The following is a 25,266-nucleotide window of genomic DNA, read 5'->3' as shown; positions in this document are numbered from 1 at the left end:
ATTACACCAGGATTCTACATCAAATCTTATAAACACAGTGAAATGACTTTAGGAAAAAGCTCCCGAGTGTTATGAGAAGAAAAGATCTTCGTTAGTTAGTTTTTTTTTTTTTTCAACTAGCTGGTGTTTGGGGTTTAAGATAGAAGTGATATTATCACTTGCTGCCTTGCTGATGTATACGTACAGGTCCTCTTACTTCACTACAGTACTTTGTTTCTTGCCTGGCTTTCAACTCAAATTCTATTAAGAAAATATACATTGGTATGTGGTATGTGAAGGCATTATCTCAGAACATAAAGCATAAATGTGAAGACAGATAGTTATTCCAACATACTAATTACATGTCAAGGAAAGGTACAATTTGATTACTGCGAGAAGAGACTATACAGTATGTTAACAGAGTTACTTATATAAGTTGAACGTAGGCAACCAGTTGGTCCCTTATTCAATATTTCTCTTACAGTTATTACAAGCACACAAAAATCAGTATTGGAGGAATTTATCCAATTAAACTACCTCTTAGATGCCAGGCCAGCCATGAAGAGCAAATAAGTGTCTTTGAGGCTGAAATTTGGCATGGGAAAGTGCCTTGTGATCATATCCTTTGATTGAATCTTCTTCTCATTTTTTGCTAAGCACCCTAGCCTTGGCGGCGTGAGGCTTTCCTCACAAGTCTCTGGCTCTTCCTTGATTGTTGCTAGCTTGCTCTTGAGTATCTCTTCAATGTCTTTCCAGGAATCAGTTCTCAGAAACTTTCTTCTCATGCAAGGCACCACCCTCCACATTTTCCGATATGCCTTCATCCTCATTTCAATTAGCTAGCTATAAGAACATTGACCAAGAATCATCTATAACGGTTGAAATGCAGGTTATGCAGCCGTGCCAATTGATTCAGACCATTGTCACTGCTCTTGTACTTGTACATATATAAAGGGAGGTAAAGTGTGTGTCATAGGGTTGTATTAGTTGGAAAGACACATTATAGGCTCAACAGTACCTCCTTTACAGCGGTTTTGGTTCAACTATAATTGAGTTTTTGGTTAGATAACCTTTATAAGTGATAAGCTGATAATCATGAAGCTATAAGCCTACCAAACCCTTAAGATATGGAAGACAACATGAAATCTGTTGTTTCTGGTGTTATAAGTTTATATTATCCAGCTGATTCGTTCTTTCAGCCACTAATTATTAATAGATGATGATGAACAAGGGTAGACATGTCTGCTACTACAACTTCCATGCTTGCCACTTTGTCCCTGGAAAATTGATGCTATTTGTGCGGGGTCGTCTACAATACCTTCAGTTTGAGGTATAACATACCCTTAATTACAATTTTCTGAATCAAAATTACAATTTTATAGCATTGAGAACAAATTTACAACATGTGTTTTCTGTAATAACCCCATTTTTTCTCCCCCTCTCTCCGCACACGCGCCTTTAGAGGAGAAAATTTTCTTCCGACCCGGCCCGACTTTTCCGGCCGACTCCGGCGGTTTCAGGCGACCGGGCCAACCCAAATCGCTTCGTCTCCTCCTTGTGCGCCTCCCTGTGGTGGTGGATCATGGAGTAGCACGCCGGTTTCCTAGCATCGAAGCCCGAAAGTCGACCCGGAAATCCGTCAGTGACCCGGTTGTGTTCTTCAATTTTCCGGCGAGCTCCAGCGAGTTTAGGCTTCACTACTAGTCTCAAACTACTTGCCTCAACGTCGTCAACAACCCCTGCAAAGGTTTTGTGCTAAATTGAAGAGTAAGAACTCGAACCAAGAAATTTCAACTCTATGGTTCTTGATTTGAGATTTTTCGGAAATTCCGAAATTAGAGGTTTTAAGTTTTGATTTAGACTTTGTTGTGAACTAGGAAGTTGTTAGGAATGTCATTTAGATTGTAGTGGTGAAATTTGGTGGTCATTGGTGGTGGTCGGAAAATGGCGGCGGCGCGTGAACAGTAACCGTAAAAATAGTGTTCATGAATAGTGATGTGAACAGTGTTTTATGAACATCATTTTAGTTTTACTGAAAAATCGTCACTTGATAGTTTACATATCGTTTTCTAAGCATTTTATCATGCTATTAGGTGACCGACGAAATGAGTAAGGAAATCGTTTTCGGTGTAGTGGAAATCCCATGTGGGAATTAAGGTGAGTAAACCTCACAATGATCATCATGATCGAAGTAGTATTATAATTATTGAATTTAGAGGGGTGTATTCAACTCTGATTTCAAATGATTCTGATTGATTTATTATAATCAATGGATTCTGAAAATCCATAGATTATTTCAACTCCACATAGATTCAGCCAGATTTCATTGTATTGTATTTACCAGATTTGTCTTGATTTGCTTGGATTTCACAAGTGCATGTATGATTTTTATATTATTATTAAATAATAAAATATAGAACATGGAGAACTAATAAATTGGTTTTCTTTTTTAACAGGCTGCATACTCATCCATTCCGACCTCATTGTCATCATAGTCTTCATGATCCCTCTCATTCGCATTGTCCTCATTATTTTCATTCGCATTGTCTTCAATATCATTGTTATATTTTTGACTTTTATTATCACCATTCCGTGGTCTATCTTCCCACATAGTTTCAACAATATAGTCTCCAAGCATTAGCCTATGCTCTTTGTTGTAGTTGATTTTGAGAAAGTAGTTCAAGATTCTCGTCTTCCATATCAAGTTCTTCATCATTTTCTATTTCAGGAGAAAATTCATCGAAACGACATTCTTTATGCATACATGTTAAGCAATAACAAACATTCCTATGTATTGATTTGAACAAACATAAAAAATTTCGATCTTATTGAGAGAGAGAGAGAGAGAGAGAGAGAATACATCAAAAAATCATGTCTAGATGCTTGATTTCTAACAAGCATGATATAGTGTAAAAATACTTCAAAATCCAACAAAATCAACTAATAAATGAAATCATTCAGAATCAATCGATTTTTTGAATACCACCAGAATTCATAGAAGTTTTTGAAATCTTAATTGAATACCTTGATATTTCAATGGATTGTTTAAAATCTTAATTGAATACCACAAGATTTCAAAAGATTCTTCAAATACAAGAAAATCCTATAGAATCCTAATTGAATACACCCCTTAAGTACCTGATGTGCAGACAGGTTCTCATTCTTCTATGACTGCCATGGTATCCGGAGCAAAACCTTGGTTATTACAAGTGGTTATAGCCAAGCTAAAACAGTTAAATAAATGCAAAAGTTATTATAATTTTGATGCTAAAATTTTGAAGAATTAGATGATACAAATGATAAACCACTAAGCTGTTATGTAAATTCAGTTTATCTTCCAAAAATACCATTTGTAATCTTAAAGACCGAAGAAGTTCAAATCTTACTTGAAAAACATTATTTACTTGTAAATTACTAAATTCATCAATAACTTGCGAATGAGAGCTATGTGCAAACCTGTTCGAAGATCCAAGAATAATCAAAGGCATCAACTTAAAAGGATGATAACCTTTCGCTATCAAGAAAGTTTATGCCAAATAATTGCAATAAATAACCATGAAGATAATCGCCTTAGAGGAAAAGATACGGAGAATACCAGACGCTACTTCTTATCTGAACCATCACAAATCCACCACGTAGTGTTCTACGTGGTCACTTAGAACCATACACATTTACGGATTTAATTTTAAATTTAATCTTGTACTGTAGAACAAGAGAATTTTCCGACCCAACACAACACAGAGTTTCACTTTCACTCCTTCTCCTACAACCTCGCCGGAGAAACCGAGCTTCCTTTCATCTGTAATACATCTTTTCTCTTTATTTTCTTCACATAAAATCTAACTTCAACTCTAATTCTCATCTGGGTCTCCTTTTTTTTTTTCCTTCTCTGGTCCAACATTTCTGATCAAAATCGAATCTTTATTGATTCCTGTTGTGTTGAACTGTGATTCAATCCAAACTCTCATCTGGGTTTGTTTCGTTTTGTTCAATTGTCCAACATTTGTGATCAAAATCGAAACTTTGATGATTCTTGTTGCTGCTTTACGGGATTTTTATTATAGTCATTGTAGAAATTAGCGGCATAAATTGATGTCTGTGCTTGATAAAGAGATATCAAGCAGTAGTAGAGATGATGATGAGGAGGAAGAAGATGATGAAAATGGCGGTGATGTCAATGAGAGGTGCAGATGCAGAGGCAAGGATCGAAAGAAGCAGAGTAGTAAAATTGGGTTTTCAAGGAATTTGGGGAAGGCCAAACAGGTGGTCCTGTTTCCATTCACAAAAGCCAAGAAGCAATTGCCCAGAAGAAACAGGGGAGCTGCTTCTTCTTGTTCCCCGTTTTCTTCAGGTAAGAGGTTTGGAGTTAGTGGAGGTAATGCAGGATGTTACTTATGTTTCATGCCACCATTAAATGTGGATTCATCGGCTGAGTCTCCGAGCAGTGATCCGAATAGCCCGAATTTTACTCACGGGAAGTTGAGGAGTTTGATTGAGAAGAATGATTTTTATTCCAGAGAATGCAATTACCATTTAGATTTTGATGCTAAGTCACCATGCTAGAGATTGAAAGGCATTCCTGTAGATTTGTACAATGGCCAATGCCGTTGTTGTAATTGTTGTGTGGAAGTGATCCTTGAGGATTTTCGCAAGAGTAATTTAAGAAGTTGCAGAACTAGCATTTATAAGAAAAGGGTTGGTCTTTTATAGTGAAGATTTTTGCGGCGTTTTGGTCGTCTTGTGTTTCATTGTGAGAATGAGAGTCTGAGACAATGCTATTGATAGATGTTCAGTCATGTAGTGCAGATTTAGTTTCAAGAATGTATACCAAACAACCTTAGACAACATATGTTAAACCAAGATTGGTTAGCAGGTCATGTGTGTTCACTTGGGCATTCTAATTCCGTAATTATGTGGTTAAACTATGATTCCGAATCAAAGCCTGTTATATGACTCAATGTCTATGGACAACCCTTGCATTGTACATTTTTGGTAAAGATATGCATGGTTACATTAATTATGGAGAAATTGAAGTTTTTGTGTAATGTCTTACAGTGGCTCAAAATGCAAATTTTTGGTGGAAGTATGTGCTGCAATATGTTACATATAAAAGATGAAAAATTACAGTTATCTGTTGTAGGATTGGAAGAGGTTAAAACCTTTGTATTCTTTCAATTTGTGAACTCATATATATATATACCTTGTGATGTGGTATTATTTTGCGAGTTCAGTGGCTACGTTCAAATTTTTCTCTAAATGAGTTGGGGAATGAACTAGGATTCTTTGAAAGGAAAAGACTCCCTTGATCAACTGTACTTGTGGAAGACGCTGAAAATTTTCATTTCATTAAATATGTATATTCACTATCTCTTTGTTTCATGTAATATTTTTTTTTCTAATATTGTGTAGAGAATAGAGTTTAAATCCATGTCAATCTAACTTATCAAAGTTTGGTTTCCTCATTGAGAGGCAACTTGGATAAGATGTTGCAGTCATCCCATGTATCATCTACGGTATGCACCCTTCTGCCTTTACTTTCTTTTATATGCCTTGGTTCTGTGACTGAGTCTCTTTTAGACTGCAATACGCTCCATTTTCTTTACGCTTTTCTGAACACTCAAGTCAGTTAAGTGATTCTTAGCATAAACTTAAATCAAGCAGCTGCACCCATTAGTGGTATTTTTTGCACAGGTAACCACTATAGGCTCTACATTATATCCTTTAATTTTCAGATTTATATTCATACTTAATTTAACCGCTTGTTAAGTGTCTTTAGATTTATATTCATACTTCTGTGAAAAATCTGTTGGTGAATGGACATAATTGTAAATATTCTCCCATGGGGACTTTTTTCCCGAAATATCTATCTTTACCTCTTTTATAGGCATTTGGTCCTCCGAATGGACTTGATCGATTCTTATTGGAGAATCTTTCTTTAAAAGCAAAAATGAGGTGGTGAGCTGGAACTCTTTTGAAATCTCCTTTCTCTTGCTTCTCAAACACCTGAATGATTTGGAGCCTAAATTTAAGGTCGGGCAGTTAAACAGTTTGAGGCGGTTAAGCAATGGAATAAGTAATTAAAAAAAAAGCACTAGTCTTTTTGCTCTTTCCACTTGTTAAGTTTTAGGTCATTTGGATTTTTGTACTGAAGAATTTTAGGAAGACACACTTTAGCAATCCATATGTTTATGGTTTGTTATTTCTCTGAAACAGACTGGATCACTGGATTGCGATTTTGCTCCCAGAAAGGATTTTGAATTGTAAAATCTTTGCAAGGGTGTCTGAAAATATCACCTTACCATCTCACTAAGCATATTGAAGATTTATCTTAAAAATAACAGGATATATCATTTTAGTCAATTCCAGTAACAAGTCCATCTTTTTAAGTAATACTTCTTCTTGACTTCTAAAAATTATAAGCTGTTTTGATTTGCTGGCTAATTTCACGGATATATGTTGGACTGCTGAAAGAACAGATGGTTCAATATGGTTAAAACTTTGTCCAAAGGTATCTGCGTATTACAGTTCCTCACCATAAAAGATATTTCTTGTGAAATAAAACCTTAAGTGAGTTTTTTTTGGGTCCTTGAGTGAGTTTCAGATATGAGATTATCGTTGCTAGACTGATATGATAGAATTATTAGCTTCCAGCTTATGAGTAGTTGAGTACAGTTTCTTTGCTGCATCACTAGGTTGGGAATCCTTCAAAGTTGTTGTTTTTTAATTTCTGGTAATTATTTCGTAGTGCACAGGCATGTTTTGTTTTGGTTGCATTGCTAGGCAAAGCCAAGCAATTGTGTTTTAACGGTGACACATTTTACTGTCTTATTTCTCATATATGGAGTTCGAAAACCATTAATGGAAGATATAAAATCATCTACCTTCTCTCCCAAGTTCGTGCTTCCTTTGCTAAATTTCTGGCATGATCTAAAAGTTGGGAGAGATTCAGGGGGAGGTGTCTTTCCTGCTTTGAACTTTTAGCCTTCAGGACTTTTTTTTTTTTGCTACTTCTTTCTGTTGAGGCTTTTCTTATAGTTTTTTTTTTCGATGAGAAGTCTTTACTCGTAGTTTAGTGCATCACTGCATGGTATTGTTTCTTATCAATATACAAAGACAATAGAAGGCTTCCTATTAAAACCAAAATGCTTCTTTATTGCCATAACAAGATTAGAGTGCTGAAAAGAAATTTGGTCAGCACCAAGAAAATATCTATATGATTATGTCAATCCATGGATGAGTCACTAAAATCCAGTAGGAGCCCTAAATCATGTAACGTGCACAGTATTGGATGGAGTGATGGTGAAAGCTATTGCATCATGGGAAGAAAATTTGTTCCCTTCACTGTAGACTTTATCCCCACACAAGTGGTGTCATCTCCATGAATATATGGGAATGTTACATAAGAATGTTTCAGTAGTCCACGCAATTCTCGTCGATTCATGAACCGGCGTTCCTACCCGACCTATCGGGGATATGATTCACCAAAGTTGGCCAATTTTATGTTAGAAAGAGATGCGATCAACATTGTGATCAGTGAATACAAAAGAACAATCGGAAATGTGATCAGAATCGTATATGGACACCATCTATCAACATCAGACTATCGAATGCTTTTCAAGAAAACGAGAGGCAGTTGCTTAGTTAACTAATTACTAATAGTTATCAAGTTGAAATGAGACTGTGACTGAGATATCATTTAAATCAATTTCGGCCAACTCCTTGACTGATTCTGCAGGAAGAAATCAAAAGCAGAAAGTTGCCTACAATTCTCCACAACAAGATAGGATGTAAAGGTTATAATCCAAGATGGAGACCCCAAGATACTTCTGATCAAAGAAAGGATAGAAAGGGCAAACAACCATTAGTGCCAAGCATGGGCGGCCAAGTCTAGTAGTGCGCGTAATATGCCCTTCCCAAGGGTAATATGGCCCTTAAAACAAGGGACTAGCCAGCCAACACCAGACGCAGACTCAGATCAGCACCCAACAGCAACAGGATTAGGTTCCCCCCTCCACGTGACTCCCATAAGTCCCTCTTACTCTCTCTTTTGTTTCTTTCCTTCAAAAGAGGCATGGTCTTCATCTGTCCCCAACCTCCCTCTGTAACCCAACTTCTTGGTTGGTTTACTCATCTCTAATCTCCATAGTGAAACCATGATTAGCAAACCCACTTTGAGTTTTAGTTTGAGTTCTTATTACTATAAACTCTGTTGGGTTTCCACTTCAATAAGTTATAGTGATGTGAGATCTTACTATATAGGGAAAGGAGCAGCAGTCCAATCCAGACCAACCCACTTGTCCCCTCCAGCTACGGCCCTCTTTGGATCCATTTCTTGGAGAAGGCTTTTGTGGACCCTGCTAGGAATTTATAGCTTTCTATAATTGGATTATCTTCCCTTTGTTTAATAGTAAAGGCGGTTCCTTCATATGGTAGTGTCTGGTATACTGGAGCTGCAAGCAGAGAGACAGAGAAGACATTGATCGAGATTAGTGTGGGGGCTTTGTTTCCAAGTTTCAATCTTTGAAGGACCCATCTTTGCATTTTTTGCTCATATTTAAGTTTACAGTCTCTCTATCAATCTCTATAAGTTTGGAGTCGCTTTTGCATCTGAGAGCTACTTGAACTCTTGAAGTTTCCTGATTACTGAAGCTTAAAAAGGTTAGGCTGCTTTCATTTCTTTGTTCATGTTCTGTTGTTTTTCTTTAGTAAAGTTGTCTTCTTTTTTCTTTTTGATGCTTTGTTCTTGTTGTGGTTACTATGGCTTCTTCGATTGATTTGCTAGTTGCTTCAACTGTTTTAACTTTTGGCGGCTTTTATTTTCTGGGATTCCATTCTGAACTAATTGATTCTTAGTTGGTTGTGTGAGAATTAGAGTGGCTTAGTTTTTTTTTTCTTTCCCTCTAGTTTTTATGATGTTTCTGAATCATGTTCATGTTGTTCAATTGCTTTCTATCAATGGCGGTCAACAAGACTTGAGATCCTTAAATTTCAGTGGGGATATGTCTTAGTCTTTTCGATCTTTTAAAACCTTGATCACGAGTTATGCAAGTTTAAGTTGCCGAGTGGGCAAGTTACGATTTGTTGCTGGAGTCAGTTGAGAAACTGCTGTTAATTTAGTTAGTGGTTGTGATGGTGACTTGAGAGTAGTCACAAGTGAGATGGAAAGCAAAGATCATTTCTGCATAAATTTTAGCGATTTTGGTATTATATATGTAAGATTGTGATTGGAAAGGTTTTGATTCATGTCTATAACAGTGATATTCTTATTGTAATTGTTATGTCAGCTTGCCTCACTGCAGAAGTTTTGCATTAAGCTTAATGAATTTTGCCATTTTAGGGCTCATGAAATTCACAAAAAAGGCATTGCCTCTACTTCTGTGTCTTGCCTTTTGAGATTTAGTACAACTGATGATTTTAGTGGGAATAGTTATGATGAAACCTGTATCCGACATAAGTAGCTGATGTTTTATGGCATTAATTCTAGTAATCTTTTCCAAAGGGTTCAACAGTTGTTTGATTATTGGTACTTTGGTTTTTTCTATGCAGTTTATGTGAGAATGTCGTCTTCAAGACCCAGTCACTCGTCCAGCAATTCAGGCAGATCAAGACAAAGTGCTAGAGTTATTGCTCAGACAACTGTAGATGCAAAGATTCATGCAGATTTTGAGGAGTCGGGCAGTTCCTTTGACTACTCAAGCTCAGTGCGTGTTAGCAGTGAAGTTACTGGGGATCGACAACCTAGGTCTGACAAAGTGACCACTGCTTATCTCCATCACATACAGAAAGGGAAGTTGATCCAGCCATTCGGTTGCTTGCTAGCCTTAGATGACAAGACTTTCAGGGTCATTGCATACAGTGAGAATGCCCCTGAAATGCTGACTATGGTTAGTCATGCTGTCCCAAGTGTTGGTGAGCATCCAGTTCTTGGCATTGGAACAGATGTAAGAACAATTTTCACAGGCCCAAGTGCCTCTGCATTGCATAAGGCCCTAGGGTTTGGGGAGGTTTCTCTCTTAAATCCCATCTTAGTTCATTGCAAGTCATCTGGAAAGCCTTTCTATGCTATAGTCCACCGGGTGACAGGTAGTTTGGTCATTGATTTTGAGCCAGTCAAGCCTTATGAAGTCCCCATGACTGCAGCTGGAGCTCTGCAATCATACAAGCTTGCAGCCAAAGCAATTGCACGATTGCAGTCTTTGCCTAGTGGGAGCCTTGAGAGGCTTTGTGATACAATGGTGCAAGAAGTTTTTGAGCTTACTGGTTATGATAGGGTAATGGCCTATAAATTTCACGATGACGATCACGGTGAAGTGGTTTCAGAGGTTACGAAGCCTGGCCTGGAGCCATACCTGGGTCTGCATTATCCATCCACTGATATACCTCAAGCTGCACGGTTCCTGTTTATGAAGAATAAGGTCCGTATGATAGTTGACTGCTGTGCCAAAAATGTCAAGGTCCTTCAAGATGAGAAGCTCCCTTTGGATCTGACATTGTGTGGTTCAACCCTCAGAGCCCCACATAGTTGCCATTTGCAATATATGGAAAACATGACCTCCATTGCTTCTCTTGTTATGGCAGTAGTGGTCAATGAAGGGGATGATGATGTTGCCAGTGCTGATTCTGTGCAGACTCCAAAGAGAAAGAAACTGTGGGGTTTAGTTGTTTGTCATAACACAACTCCAAGGTTTGTCCCTTTCCCTCTCAGATATGCCTGCGAGTTTTTAGCTCAAGTGTTTGCCATCCATGTGAATAAGGAATTAGAGTTGGAGGACCAGATGACTGAAAAGAACATCCTGCGTACCCAAACACTGTTGTGTGATATGCTGTTGCGTGATGCTCCTTTGGGTATTGTGTCACAAACACCTAATATTATGGACCTGGTGAAATGTGATGGAGCTGCCTTGCTATACAAGAACAAAATATGGAGACTTGGATTAACTCCAAGTGACTTCCAGATTCATGACATAGCCTTGTGGCTCAATGAGTGCCATAGGGATTCAACTGGTTTGAGTACTGATAGCTTGTATGACGCTGGTTTCCCTGGAGCTCTAGCTCTTGGTGATGTAGTGTGTGGAATGGCAGCTGTGAAGATAACTTCCAAGGACACAATCTTTTGGTTCCGTTCCCACACTGCTGCAGAAATCCGATGGGGTGGTGCAAAACATGACCCAGATGAGAAGGACAGTAGCTGGAAAATGCACCCTAGATCATCATTTAAGGCTTTCCTTGAAGTTGTCAAGACAAGAAGCTTACCTTGGAAGGACTACGAAATGGATGCCATTCATTCTTTGCAGCTCATTCTGAGGAACGCATTCAAGGATGTTGGAACCGCAGATGTAAACAACAATAAACTCCAGATGAGGCTTAGTGACCTGAAAATTGATGGGGTGCAAGAACTGGAAGCAGTGACAGGTGAGATGGTCCGGTTGATTGAAACAGCATCAGTGCCAATTTTGGCAGTTGATGTTGATGGATCAGTTAATGGGTGGAATACCAAAATTTCTGAGTTAACTGGCCTTCCTGTTGATAAAGCAATTGGAAAGAAATTGCTTACACTTGTGGAAGAATCTTCAACTAGCATGGTGGGCAGGATGTTGGAGCTGGCATTGCAAGGTATGTCATAAACCCTTTTTCAAATGTATTCATCTTAGTTGTTGAGGCGTAGTAATGACCATTTGCATATCTGAACTAAGTACATCTGTGTATGCCAGCCATGAGTATCACAGATGTTATACACTGAATGAGTATAACATTTAGTGTATGTCTTACCATATTGCAACAGAGTAGTTTTTTAAATTTTTTGTTGTTCATTGGACCTGCTAACCTTTTTTTCCCTTCTGGTCAGGCAAAGAGGAACAAAACATCCAGTTTGAGATAAAAACACATGGTGATAAGGCTGACTTTGGTCCCATCAGCTTAGTTGTGAATGCTTGTGCAAGCAGAGATATACATGAAAATGTTGTGGGAGTGTGCTTTGTCGCCCAGGATATCACTGGTCAGAAAACTGTGATGGACAAGTTTACTCGGATTGAAGGTGATTACAAAGCAATTGTACAAAACCCAAGTCCATTGATACCTCCAATTTTTGGCACTGATGAATTTGGCTGGTGTTCTGAGTGGAATCCAGCAATGACCAAGTTAACTGGGTGGAAAAGAGAGGAGGTAATGGATAAGATGCTGATGGGGGAGGTTTTTGGGATCAACATGGCTTGTTGTCCTCTCAAGAATCAAGAAGCTTTTGTAAATCTTGGCGTTGTAATCAATCGCGCCATGACTGGTCAAGTGCCCGAAAAGGTTCCTTTTGGTTTCTGGAATCGGGGTGGAAAGTACACTGAATGTTTGTTGTGTGTAAGTAAGAAACTGGACAGTGAGGGTGCAGTCACAGGGGTGTTTTGCTTTTTGCAGCTTGCTAGCCCAGAGCTGCAACAAGCACTTAATATTCAACGCTTATCTGAACAAACTGCTGTGAAGAGATTGAAAGCATTAGCGTATATTAAAAGGCAGGTCAGGATTCCTTTGTCTGGAATACTATTTTCTCGGAAAATGATGGAGGACACTGAGTTGGGACCAGAACAGAAACAGCTTGTACATACCAGTGCCCAGTGCCAGCAGCAGCTCAGCAAAATACTTGAGGACTCAGATCTTGATAGCATCATTGATGGGTATGACAAAGTCCTTCAGTTATATCAAATTAATTTCCTTATATTTAGACTTTTAGATCTTTGCATCTTTATCTAGTCCCTGGGTACATGAATTGATAGTAATTAGTTTTTCAAGTATCACTTAAACACTTTATAAATAATTCTGCGCATTAATCCTTAGATTCATATAATGGTACAAGCATATTCTTTACTGTAGAAGCTACTGGAGTATTCAATTTCAATTGTCCATGTATCCATAGTGACAGTGATGTGGTAGACCTAATTAGCTCTTTCTGTTTTCTGATAATATGACAGCTACTTAGATCTAGAAATGGTCGAGTTCACTCTGCAGGAAGTAATTGTTGCTTCTATCAGTCAAGTCATGATTAAGACCAACGCCAAGAGTATTCAGATTATGCAAGATGCCAATGAAGAGATAATGACTGAGACATTGTATGGCGATAGTCTTAGGCTTCAACAAGTCTTGGCTGATTTCTTATCTGTGTCGGTTACTTTTATGCCACCTGGAGGCCAGCTTACTCTAGCAACTAATTTGACAAAAGATCAGCTGGGTCAATCCGTTCATCTGGTACATTTGGAATTCAGGTGCACCTTTAAACACTTAGTATCAATGTATACTTTAACTCTTACCATAGATTTCTGCATAAAACAAACAGTTTCCACTTTTCACCTAAATAACAAAGGGAAAAAAAAGAGTTCTAAGGTATTTCAAACTCTTTGAGGAACTAGTTTTCTTAGCTGTACAGTAATGAGGCCTATGAATATTACTATAACAGTTAATAACGATTGAAGACTATCAGATCCACTAGTTTCTTGTGAAAATTGTTTGCTTAATATTACAAATCAAGTGAATATCACTCATCACATGCTGTATTGATATTTGGATCAGGATATCACATGCGGGTGGTGGGATTCCAGAAGGATTACTGAACCAGATGTTTGGAACAGATGGAGACATATCCGAAGAAGGCATTAGCCTGCTCATAAGCCGAAAGCTAGTGAAGCTCATGAATGGAGATGTGCAGTATCTACGGGAAGCAGGGAAATCAACCTTCATCATATCTGCGGAACTTGCTGCTACACACAAGAGGGGTCCTAGATATTAACTTCCAATGACATGACATTACCCTACTGATCTCTCAAGTGTACAGCCTACCAGGAATGAGAGTCGAATGTTGTGTTTTTACCAATTATGCTGGTAATTTCAATTGAACGCTTTTCTCCACAGTTTGCTTCAATGCTTTGCACTGTAAATAGGCATGTATCGTTTTCTTCTCAGCATGGTTTTACCTTTCTATGGAATAAAAAGAGATGTGGTGAAAGATTTTGCAGTTTGCAGGATTCCATGTATGCTTGTAACATGTATATGGAATACGTACCCTTCTGTTCTTCTGCTGACAAGCCATGTTCACACGTGGATAAACTCTGCTTGCGATTTCATATTTTTATCAAACTTTTTTTTTTTTTACTATGTCCAGTATCAGCCATTATGATTCGTAAAATTCTACAATGCCACACTAGTCTTGTTTTTTTTTTTTCACATACCTCCGCCGGTAACTGGTTCTGGAATGCATTTCACGGATTTCTACAATACCAATTTATATAAGCAGCATGAATATTAGATTTACATTCTTATTAAAAACTCCTGTAATAACAGAAGTTGTTGGAGAAGTGATTCTCACTCGTTTATATATTGAACGGTGCCAAATCTACCATATATAATTATGCCTTCCGAAAATGATGTTTGTTAATCATGTGCTCCGGATCTTTCTTTTTTTTTGATTGATTGTTACGGTATCCCACCCAAGGACTAATCTGTCGAGAGAGGTTTTCCTACGGGGGCATTGCTGCCCCTCCATGACCACTTTTGACAGTTTCGTGAATCGAACTTAGGTTGAGATGTGCTCCGGATCTTTAACCTCAGCTTTGCCTCTTTCTATCTTTGGGATGCAATCTACCATTACTCATATTTCATCGTACTAATCTCTATCGGTTTCAACATGTACAAAATTTGGAATTATAATTGCTCCTCTTTGTTCAACTTGAACATGTATAAGAAGTTATGTTCGTCAACACTTATGTAACAAAATCAAATCATGTGCAAAATGTTGTTGTTGCGAGTCCGGCTCATGATATCCTCTGTGATACCTTTTGTGGGTATGTGATGGAGATGATCCAACGCTTATTGTGCCTTACTAAGTTGGACAAATTCTTTGTCACAAAATGCTATCACATATTAGAAATATGTTTTGGAGTTTTCCGCACAGTAATTTGAAAAAAAATTCATATTTCTCCCGTTCCAAACAGAATTTGTCGTATGTTTTGAAATCTTCTACACAGTGAAATAAAAAGAATTCCTATTTCTTCCGTTCCAAACAGTGTAAATACATCTTAAAATAAAACAAAATTCCGATCTAACCATCTCTATCACGCATAACTATGGGAGCCACATTACAAATTAACAACATAACAAAAAATGAAATGGATAAGATAGAAACTTTGAGCTTCATGCATCCATGGTTGCTCTATCATCATGCAAGGAAACAAAATCAGCATGTAAGACAATATGAGAATTTTACACATTCTTAAAAGCATGATCTACATATATATACTTTCTAGTTTAAACTATTAGCTTGCGATCCACAAATATATTAATATTATTTTTTTTTGAAAAAAAAACTTGAACACTTATATATTATGATGTGATAATCTTGTGACAATTGTGAGTTAAGTTACTTAAGTGACCAACAAGTTACAGCATGACTGATATCGTGATGATCAAAGTAACTCCAGTCATATATAATGCGCTGGTGAATTATGAAATAGTGGTGTTTTTTTCTTCCACATATTCTCTCATAACAGTCCTCTCATCTATACTATTAATAACTAGACCCTTTCATTATATATTTATTTGAAAATGAAATTATATAATTTAGGGACAATAAGGTAAAAATTAAAATCAGAATCAAAAAATAAATTAGAAAAAACTAATTTGCAGATAATGTACTCCTAATAACTCCCACTTCATTTGCCATATACGTAGTGAGTGGTGGTTGCTAGTAATATGAATTACAAGTCACAACTTACACCAAGCAAGTTCAAAACTCACATGCCACAAGTAAGCTACTTCTATTATAGTATATTAGTTTTTCATTTATCTACGCGTACGTCATAGAATTCAAGATGTTCTAGTATATGACACATTGTTGAATGGTGAAAATTTAAGATTTTTTCTTTTTTACAGATGCAGAGTGAGTTGAACCGGATGAGCATATATACACCATGGTGTATATAAGAATTTATGCATTTAGACCAAAAATGGGTAGTTAATTTTGATTTATATTTATTGATCTTCGTATGATCTATTATCGAGGGAATTTCGCATGATCAGGTTCCCTACAAGTCATGGCCGGCCCTGAGAGATTTGAGGCCCCGTGAGGGTAAAAAAAAGGGCTCTTGTACAATTTTTTTATTTAAAAAAAAAACTTTTTTATTGGCAAAATTAGAAAGAAAAATAGAGGATTATATAAAGCTCTGAACACCAAAACAGTCGAATTTAGAATATCAGAATAATTGTGAAGGATCATTATTAAGTCTATGGTAGCATAGAAAAAAATTTTGATTTAGGAAAACATCAATCGGCAACCGAACTCTTTGATTCTTGCTATTAGTCTTCTTCATAATGAAAGGAGAAGATTAACAATTTAAAAGAAAATAAGACGGCGGAAGCATGAAAAAAGTGAGATTTTACTAAAACAATGCAACTATAAAAACAAAAAAAATAAAAATAGATTAATCAACAAATGAGCAAACAGAAAAAAAAAAAAACGAATTAGGCCCTAACCCAGTGCAGAAGTACTGCTTGCCCTCCCTTAGGGCCGACCATGCCTACAACCCACTACTCACTTCTCACTCCACTTTTAATTTTCGTTATTTATTTTCTCTTAGTTTTTACCATGATAATCCTTATCTTCGTATACTTTTTCGTTTTACTATGATAACCCTTATCTTTATTTACTTTCATTGACAGAATAAGGGTAATATAGTCAATCCTACTCCCCTTAATTGTAGCAGAGCTATTGATTAAAACAGAGCCGACTCTAAACTCCCAATCAGTTAACTGCGAAGAAGAGGAAGACGGTTCCGCTCTTCTCTGCACATCGACGACGATGAAGCTCAAGTCGCTCTCTTTCCCCGCCGAGTGCCCTCCCCTTTCGGTAATCGCGGCGTCCAAAATCGCCGGAATCTCCGTCCCCGCCGACGCCTCTCTCGCTCCCGCTTCTCCCCCGGTTCTCCACTTCTCCGATGGGTAAACCCCTAAACCCTAATTTCTTATCTTCTTCAAGGTTTTCAATTTGGCGATTGTTGTGGTTCAATTTTCAGGCGAAATCTGCGCGGCGTTCCGCCGCTGCTTCGTTACTTCGGTCGGATTTCGAATCTTTGCGGCGGCGATGCATTTCAGGATGCTCAGATAGTTGAGTGGATCGATTACGCTCCCGTGCTTTCGGTTGGTTCGGCTTTCGAGACTGCCTGTAAGCATTTGGATGAGTATTTAGGAAGTCGAACCTTCCTAGTTGATCAGTCGTTTTCGATTGCCGATATCGCAATCTGGTCTGGCCTTGCAGGTTAGTATCTTTGGTTTTGTTTCACTATGTCATAATCTCAATGTGCATTGTTGATTGGATGATTGATTTGTGAATGCTAGAGATATATTTGTAGTTGATAGTTGAATTGTATGATTGGAAGGAGCTGGACTTAGGTGGGAGAGTTTGATGAAGTCGAAGAAGTATCCGAATTTAACTAGGTGGTTTAGTTCGATTTTGGCGGAACACAGTGCTGCATTGAATCAAGTAACCGCTGTGCATGTCGGCAAGAAAGGTGGGGCAGCAAAATCGAAAGAAAATCCGGCGAGTCAGCAGCCGAAGGGTGTCAGTGGAGATGCAGCGAAAGCAGGAACCACTATGAAAGGAACATTCGAGGTGGAGCTTCCGGAGGCTGAGTTTGGAAAGGTGAAGTTGAGGTTTGCGCCGGAGCCTAGTGGTTTTCTTCACATTGGGCACTCAAAGGCAGCTCTGCTGAATCAGTACTTTGCTCAGAAGTATGGAGGTGCGGTTATCCTGAGGTTTGATGATACGAATCCCGCTAAGGAAAGTAATGAGTTTGTGGACAATCTCATCAAGGATGTTGAGACTTTGGGTGTTAAGTATGAGATCATTACCTATACTTCCGATTATTTCCCTGAGTTGATGAAAATGGCTGAGAAGCTGATTGTCGAAGGGAAAGCATATGTTGACGATACACCTAGGGAGCAGATGCAAAAAGAGCGAATGGATGGGATTGAGTCTAAGTGTAGAAACCACAGCAAAGAGGAAAATTTGAAGTTGTGGGAGCAGATGATTGCAGGTTCAGAGAGGGGGCTGCAGTGTTGTATAAGAGGGAAGCTGGATATGCAGGATCCGAACAAATCACTCAGAGATCCTGTCTATTACCGTTGCAATCCATTGCCGCATCACAGGATTGGGTCCAAGTACAAGGTCTACCCCACTTATGATTTTGCTTGTCCATTTGTTGATGCCATTGAAGGTATAACTCATGCACTTCGATCTAGTGAGTACCATGATCGCAACGCCCAGTACTATAGGATTCAAGGTGATATGGGACTGAGAAAAGTGCATATTTATGAGTTCAGTAGGTTGAACATGGTATATACACTCCTCAGCAAGCGCAAGCTTTTGTGGTTTGTTCAAAATGAGAAGGTCAACGGGTGGGATGATCCTCGATTTCCCACTGTTCAAGGAATTGTGCGTAGAGGTCTCAAAATTGAAGCATTGATACAGTTCATTCTGGAGATGGTAAGATACTAATCTGTATAATCATGGTTAACACGGTATTTGTTTATCTTAGTATCTTAAACCTTAACTGCTATGTGCCAAGTGTGTGGATGACTTAATGGAATGCACCAATAGTTAATGACATATAATTTTATGTCCTCTGTTTCATAGGTGTGTTAGATTATCTTTGCAATATGGATATTTTTAGTTTATTCGGACTTTGAATGTTGAACTCAATAGCCGATGTTTAATGATTGTATGATTTAGGGGGCTTCGAAGAATCTGAATCTTATGGAATGGGACAAACTGTGGACAATTAACAAGAAGATTATTGATCCTGTATGCCCAAGACACACTGCTGTCATTGAAGAGGGACGAGTGTTGTTGACCCTCTCTAATGGCCCTGAGAAGCCATTTGTCCGCATAATACCTAGGCATAAGAAGTATGAAGGTGCTGGAGAGAAGACAACAACATTCACAAGGAGCATATGGGTAGATCGAGCTGATGCGGAGTTGATATCAGTTGATGAGGAGGTCACTTTGATGGATTGGGGGAATGCCATAGTTAAGAAGATTGAGAGGGACCAAGATGGAAATCTTTCCCTCTTTGGCGTTTTGCATCTTGAAGGATCTGTGAAGACCACCAAATTGAAGCTTACTTGGCTGCCCAAAATTGATGAACTAGTTAAGCTCTCGTTGATGGAGTTTGACTATCTGATAACAAAGAAGAAGGTATGTGCCATTCAGCAACTTCTGAGTTTTCTATGCCTTACAAAAAATGGTTATATATGCATGGTGTTTATCTGCTAGCTGGTACTTATATGAAATTGAGTTGGTTGATTTTTTTTTAAATCTTTTTTGGTAATTGCAGCTTGAGGAAGGCGAGGATTTCCTTGATGTGGTTAACCCATGTACCGAAAAGGAGACAGCAGCCCTTGGGGATTCCAACATGCGTAATCTGAAGCGTGGAGATGTATTGCAACTTGAGAGGAAAGGATACTTCAGATGTGATGTTCCCTACCTCAGGCCTTCAAAGCCTATTGTTCTCTTTGCAATCCCTGATGGCAGGCAGCAGGCTGGGCTTAAGTGAGGCACTTCCACAAGAGTTTTGGATTCAGTATGTGTTTCAATAATTGTTAGTACACATTGAATAGTAGAAGTTTTAAGTAGTTTAACCAATTTTCACTTATATCATACTGTCAACCAAGTATTTTTCTATTATGTCATCTTTGGCGGCGGGAAGTTATAACCTGCTTTACATTTTTTTACTATATGCATTAATCTGCTGGGTATTAGATTTAATTAGTTTCCATTCTCATCCAACTTGCTATATTTCTCTGTTTGCAATATACTGTATGTTTGTGTGCAACGTTCTCTCCCAAGCCAAACTTGTCATTTACAGATACACACCCTCAATACTTGTTAAGAAGTAGAAGGGAGCTCTTGTGCAGGAATTTCATAGATCTTTGGTCCACTACATATGTGATGTGCTGTTGCACACTAAAATAGTACATAACTACATATAAATGATCAATCCATCTTTTGCTGATAAAGTTTAGAATTAATTTCAGTTTAACCCCTTAAATTTTACACCTAAAATCAGTTCACTCTTTAAACTGTTATGTTAATTAGTTCACCTCATATATTTTCAAATAACATCAAAGAATGATAAAAGTTAGATTTTCTTGGTTAAAAATCCGATCAAAAACTATCAAAAGAAGGTTTTAAAACATATATGCAAGATCAATATAACAACACTGAAACTTTAAAATTAGGTCTCGAAGTATAATTATCGATAATCCATATAAAAATCTGAATTTTGTCTTTCTTTGATGTCATTTGAAAATATATGGGGGTGAACTGATTAAAATAAAAGTTAAGTGGTGAACTGATTTTAAGTGTAAAATTTAAGGGGTATATTGAATTAATTCTAAAGTTTATGCAAAGAACTATATCTCTTAGAATCCTCGATAAATTAGGGAAGCTAGCGCAGTGGAGTAAAGCACCTATTTTGACAACTATTGTGTTTTATCGAGCTGAGTTATCAGAGCTTGAATGTTTTGGCAAAGTTATAACACGGGTTTACGCCAAAAGTATATTCAAACATCTTCAATTTTCATTTTTCTAGAATTTGCCGCAACGTTATGGAACCTGTAATAACAAATCATTTATAACATGGGCTGATACGTTTTCTTTTGGGGGGAAACAATCAACATATTAAACAATATCCATAAGTAGTATTAGTGATGTGGGAAACACATAATCATGATTTTAACATACAATATTATGCTTGTGTTGTTATTTATCATATCTTAGGCTTGTAAACTAAGAATCTATACTCTCCTTGTTTGTCCTTGTGAATAGTGGTCCTATTGCCTTAAAGAAAACATATTATACACCTAATCGCTCCTACCTCTGCAAAATTTTCTTTCTCTATCATTGCCCCATCCTATTATGTTCATGGTTTTCCGGTTTTCCCTTTGAATGTTTCTGTTCGACTTCTAGGCACAACCATGAACTTTTCACAAGTTCCTGGAGTTTTGATTGAAGATGCAGTCCATATGTGCGTATTAAACTAGTTTACTCAACGGGCTTTCAATTTCTTTAGAGGTAGTGCCTCATTGAGCCAAAAGTGAGTCATGATTATGACTTTTTATAAGTGGGAACAAGTGAACAACTAAATGTAACAATCACTTTAGCATAATTTCAACAAAACCAGTCTTTTGTTCAAGAAAAAAGGGGGGATTTTAAAGTAAACAACGTTTGGTGAATCTCTGGTTAAGAAGTGAACCAAACTTAACCAAGAAGTTATTAAATCATTTCAGATTAGATGGACAGCTAGCCACTCCTCCAGACTTAAGATGTGTTATTATCAACCACCATACAATTAGAACACTTATTTTCAAAGAACATGAAGAAAAAAAGCACAATAGATTAACAAAGAAACCGAGTACAATTCCCGCACCCCATCGAGCTATTGAATATGCATGTAGAATACAATGAAAATTTCTAGGCCTTGGGTGCAAACTTTGCCTTGATCTTCTTAATCTCTTTGGTACCAATCTGGAAAGTACTGGTCAACACATCATCTGGCACTGGAGGCGTGGCGGCAAACAAGGTGAGGGCAATGTTGGCGGTGCCCTGCAGCTGAGAGTTGAACCCTGCGATCACGGCAGCAGGGACCTTGCCATTGTTCTTCTGGAAGTGAATCAACCCCTTTGGGAACACAAAGACATCACCTTTGACAATGGTCTTTGAAATGAGCTTGTTTGCTGTGGTAAAGAACCCAACATCCAACGAACCTTCAAGCACGAAGACTATCTCGGTGGCGCGTGGGTGAGTGTGAGGTGGGTTGATGCCTCCGGGGGCATAGTCAATTCGAGCCAACGACACGCCCAGAGTGTTGAGGCCCGGGATCGTTTGTACGTTGGCTGCAGTCACCAAAGAGCCGAAAGTGTTGTTGGTGAGTCCCGGCTTGGCTAGTCCGGCAGAGAAGAAGTCCTCTGCGGTTGCATTTGCAGCGTCCTTGCAAGCAAAACCATTCATTTTCACCGCTGTTTCATTCATCATATAATCATGTCAAACTTTGAAGCAAATGTAAACTAATTTCAATCTGAAATAATAGACTAGAAGATAAGAGCAAGTAGGAGGAGGGTTTGTACGTACGAGAAGCCTTGTCGGCGACGCAAATATCTTGAAGCATGTCTGGATCCGCAGCTGAGTTGCCGAAGAGGATGGCGAAAGTCATCACAAACAGTGCAAACATAGCCGCCATGGTTGTGTTTTGCTTATGCTTCTGCTAGCAGTCAAAGAGGACTCGAGAGGAAACTAGGGAATAATGTGGATGAATTTGAATAGGGTGGGTTGTGTATTTATAGTGAAGAGAGTAGTTGAACGTTGATAATTGATAGTAATACAGTAACAAATGAATCGATGTTTTGGATGGTAAGGTCGTGGCTGTTGTGATGGCAAAGCATGGAGCTTGCCTTGTGTTGTAGAGCTTAGACCAAAAGCAAAGTCATCGATCAATTTGCCTTTGCCTCTCCTGCCCTCTAGTTTTTTGGGGAGCGTTGACCCCATTTGCTTCGCCTTGCGCGTCTAAAGGATCTATTAACTTATTTTCTTAATTTACACAACAAATCGATTTGATAAGCACCAACAACTCCATTACTCCAACAAGACTTGTCCAATCCCTCAAAAAGTCCAAAAAAAGAAAAAGAAAAAAGAGAGAGAGAGACTTGCCCAATTCTATGGCTCTGTGCATTTTTGTGTGATTCCGAATTTCCTACTCCGTGTGAGAAATATTAGTATTATGTTCATGTCATTTTGTAGCGTCTAAGTTGATGAGAGATTTCCTTTCAAGGAAGAAGAAAAGAGGGGGAGTTTAGATTCTCAACGAAAAAAGTGGGGATGAGATTTCTAGATGAGTTAGATCGAGAGAAATTCATCTAGAGAGAAATAGGTAGAACTTCATTGTATGTCTTTTTATTCATTTTACACATACGCCAAGCAAATCAATTTGTAATATTATTAACTGTTAGATATATCGATCGTCTTCGAAAAAAGAAAGATAGATCGATTGATAGTTCTTATATAATTAATCCAATGGAAAGTAAATTTGTCACCCACTCCTGATATGCCTAACCCATGCTCATCTCCTAATAAGATGACACATGTCCCTTCTTTTCTACAATCTAACCGGAATTAAATATTTTATATTTTACTATTAAATTTTTAGAGACAATGAATAAATTTAAACAATTTACTCAATAAAAAAAGTAGTATTTGCGGTAGGGGTGGAATTCGGTTCAAACTGAAAACCGAACTGAAATTGAACTTCAGTTCGGTTTGGTTTTTTTGCAATTTTTTTTAAATTTTTTAAAAACCGGACTGAATCTATGGCTCGTCAACCAGCCTTGCGGGCTTGTATAGGACAAAAAATATAATACTCTAATTTCAGGGTTTTAAACAATAAAAGAATTATTATAAAACATTCTAAAAAAAAGTCACAAATAAATTCTAGTTTTGAAATATTGACGATCGACACCAATAGATGTGATCGATATATATATATATATATATATATATATATATATATTTAGGGACAATGTAAAATTTTCATCCATTTTGAACATAGTTGACCGTCCGTACCAACAGTCAACCAAAAAAGAGGCGTTTTCACATAATAAAATCTCATTGACCGGGGCTTTGCCAAATGAGTTTTTTAGTTGCGACCACGCACGATCGATGACACAAATTATGTGATTTCAAATATGTAAACAACTTTCCGCATTCGCATCTTGGTAATGGGTCCCCCTTAGGGCATATAGTGTTGTTTTTGGTTTACTGGAAATTTCAACGGTCAAACGAGGTCTGAATTGGATGAAATTTTAAAATGATCACTAAATATATATACTAATCACATCGGATGGTGTCGATCAATTCCGAGAAGTTTCATTCATATAGTCGCTTTATAATGTGATAGTTTTATTATAAACCTAATATAAAGGTTATGATACATGAGTAGACACTTCGGCGCTCGACAACTTCAGTTTGAAATATGGTCGATCAATACCAGTAGATGTGATCGATATATATATTTAGGGACCATGTAAAAATTTCATCCGTTTTGAACATAGTTTGACCGTCTGTACCAACGGTCAACCAAAAAACAGAAGTTTTCACATAATAAAATCTCATTGACCGGAGATTTGCCAAATGAGTTTCCTCGTTGTGACCACGCACGATTGATGACAAAAATTAGGTGATTTCAAATATGTAAACAGTTTCCGCATTCGCATTTTAGTAATGGGTCTCCCTTAGAGCATATTAGTGTTGTTTTTGGTTTACCGGAAATTCCGACGGTCAAACAAGGTTCGAATTGAATGAAATTCTAAAATAATCACTAAATATATATACTGATCACATCGGATGGTGTCAATCAATTCCGAGAAGTTTCCTTCATATAGTCGCTTCATAATGTGATAGTTTTATTATAAACCTAATTTAAAGGTTATGATATATTTAGGGAACCCGTAAATATTTCGTCCGTTTTGAACATGGTTTGACCGTTAGTACCAACGGTCAACTAAAAAAAAGGTGTTTTGACATATTGAAACCCCATTGACCGAGGCTTTCCCAAATACATTTCTTCAATGCGCCCGCGCACAATAGTTAACAAAAATTAGTTGATTTCAGATATGCAAACGGCTTTCGGCGTTCGCATATTTGTAATAAGTCCTCCCTTATGGCATATTAGTGGTGTTTTCGATTTACCGAAAATGTCGACGGTCAAATAAGATCCAAATTGGATGAATTTTTATAGGGTCACTAATATATATATACCGATCAGATCCGCTGGTGTCGATCGATCCCGAGAAGTTTCCTTCATATAGTCGCTTCATAATGCGATAGTTTTATTTTAGACCTAATATAAAGGTTATGATACATTAGTTGATACTTAGGCGATCGCCAACTCTAGTTCGAAATATGGTCGATCGACACCAGAAGATGTGATCGGTATATATATTTAAAGACCCCGTAAAATTTTCGTCCGTTTTGGACATGGTTTGACCGTTCGTACCAACGGTAAACTAAAAAAGAGGTGTTTTGACATATTAAAATCCTCATTGACCGGGGCTTTGCCAAATGGGTTTCCTTGGTGCGACCGCACACAATTGGTTAAAAAAATTAGGTGATTTCAAATATGCAAACGGCTTTCGGTGTTCGCATTTTGGTAATGGGTCTTCCCTTATGACATATTAATGTTGTTTTCGGTTTACCGGAAATTTCGA

The 25,266-nt window shown here is 37.7% G+C and overlaps 4 protein-coding genes across 5 annotated transcripts; 3 read left to right on the top strand and 1 right to left on the bottom strand.

Annotated features, from left to right (window-relative positions):
- Window positions 1-3,723: 3,723 nt before the first annotated feature.
- On the top strand, window positions 3,724-5,154 carry LOC126799356 (uncharacterized). The gene has a single exon (XM_050526552.1). It carries the CDS (start codon window positions 4,072-4,074, stop codon window positions 4,540-4,542), a length of 471 nt encoding a protein of 156 aa, XP_050382509.1. The 5' UTR covers window positions 3,724-4,071; the 3' UTR covers window positions 4,543-5,154.
- A 2,910-nt stretch (window positions 5,155-8,064) lies between these two features.
- LOC126799347 (phytochrome A) lies at window positions 8,065-14,030 on the top strand. 2 transcript variants are annotated; one of them, XM_050526533.1, is made up of 5 exons: window positions 8,065-8,637; window positions 9,526-11,592; window positions 11,825-12,641; window positions 12,936-13,226; window positions 13,531-14,030. In XM_050526533.1, exons 2-5 carry the CDS (start codon window positions 9,537-9,539, stop codon window positions 13,745-13,747), a joined length of 3,381 nt encoding a protein of 1,126 aa, XP_050382490.1. In that variant the 5' UTR covers window positions 8,065-8,637; window positions 9,526-9,536; the 3' UTR covers window positions 13,748-14,030. The 2 variants fall into 2 exon arrangements, with proteins under 2 accessions (XP_050382490.1, XP_050382491.1); XM_050526534.1 differs by lacking the exon at window positions 8,065-8,637 and adding an exon at window positions 9,197-9,211.
- Window positions 14,031-16,750: 2,720 nt separating this feature from the next.
- LOC126799348 (glutamate--tRNA ligase, cytoplasmic) lies at window positions 16,751-19,788 on the top strand. The gene is made up of 5 exons (XM_050526535.1): window positions 16,751-16,950; window positions 17,025-17,266; window positions 17,388-18,493; window positions 18,740-19,204; window positions 19,344-19,788. The coding sequence occupies exons 1-5, from the start codon at window positions 16,811-16,813 to the stop codon at window positions 19,560-19,562; spliced, it is 2,172 nt and encodes a 723-aa protein (XP_050382492.1). The 5' UTR covers window positions 16,751-16,810; the 3' UTR covers window positions 19,563-19,788.
- A 1,480-nt stretch (window positions 19,789-21,268) lies between these two features.
- Window positions 21,269-22,322, bottom strand: LOC126799353 (rhicadhesin receptor). Its single transcript, XM_050526551.1, has 2 exons — window positions 22,139-22,322; window positions 21,269-22,026 (listed from the first exon to the last, which is right to left on the bottom strand). Exons 1-2 carry the CDS (start codon window positions 22,245-22,247, stop codon window positions 21,482-21,484), a joined length of 654 nt encoding a protein of 217 aa, XP_050382508.1. The 5' UTR covers window positions 22,248-22,322; the 3' UTR covers window positions 21,269-21,481.
- Between the last annotated feature and the right edge of the window lie 2,944 nt (window positions 22,323-25,266).

The sequence above is a fragment of the Argentina anserina genome, chromosome 6 (assembly GCF_933775445.1).
Source record: "Argentina anserina chromosome 6, drPotAnse1.1, whole genome shotgun sequence".
Lineage (NCBI taxonomy): Eukaryota > Viridiplantae > Streptophyta > Magnoliopsida > Rosales > Rosaceae > Argentina > Argentina anserina.
The sequence above is the reverse complement of the archived record's forward strand: the minus strand, read 5'-3'. Positions and strand labels throughout refer to the sequence as shown.

Bases quoted from the DNA above. Each gene is read 5' to 3' on its own strand.
- LOC126799348 (XM_050526535.1), top strand. From the start codon at position 16,811: ATGAAGCTCAAGTCGCTCTCTTTCCCCGCCGAGTGCCCTCCCCTTTCG. The intron at 17,267-17,387 runs GTTAGTATCTTT...TATGATTGGAAG, and splicing joins AATCTGGTCTGGCCTTGCAG to GAGCTGGACTTAGGTGGGAG. The intron at 18,494-18,739 runs GTAAGATACTAA...TGTATGATTTAG, and splicing joins TACAGTTCATTCTGGAGATG to GGGGCTTCGAAGAATCTGAA.
- LOC126799353 (XM_050526551.1), bottom strand. From the start codon at position 22,247: ATGGCGGCTATGTTTGCACTGTTTGTGATGACTTTCGCCATCCTCTTC. The intron at 22,027-22,138 runs GTACGTACAAAC...TGAATGAAACAG, and splicing joins CGTCGCCGACAAGGCTTCTC to CGGTGAAAATGAATGGTTTT.
- LOC126799347 (XM_050526533.1), top strand. From the start codon at position 9,537: ATGTCGTCTTCAAGACCCAGTCACTCGTCCAGCAATTCAGGCAGATCA. The intron at 12,642-12,935 runs GTATGACAAAGT...ATAATATGACAG, and splicing joins CTTGATAGCATCATTGATGG to CTACTTAGATCTAGAAATGG. The intron at 13,227-13,530 runs GTGCACCTTTAA...TATTTGGATCAG, and splicing joins CTGGTACATTTGGAATTCAG to GATATCACATGCGGGTGGTG.
- LOC126799356 (XM_050526552.1), top strand. From the start codon at position 4,072: ATGTCTGTGCTTGATAAAGAGATATCAAGCAGTAGTAGAGATGATGAT.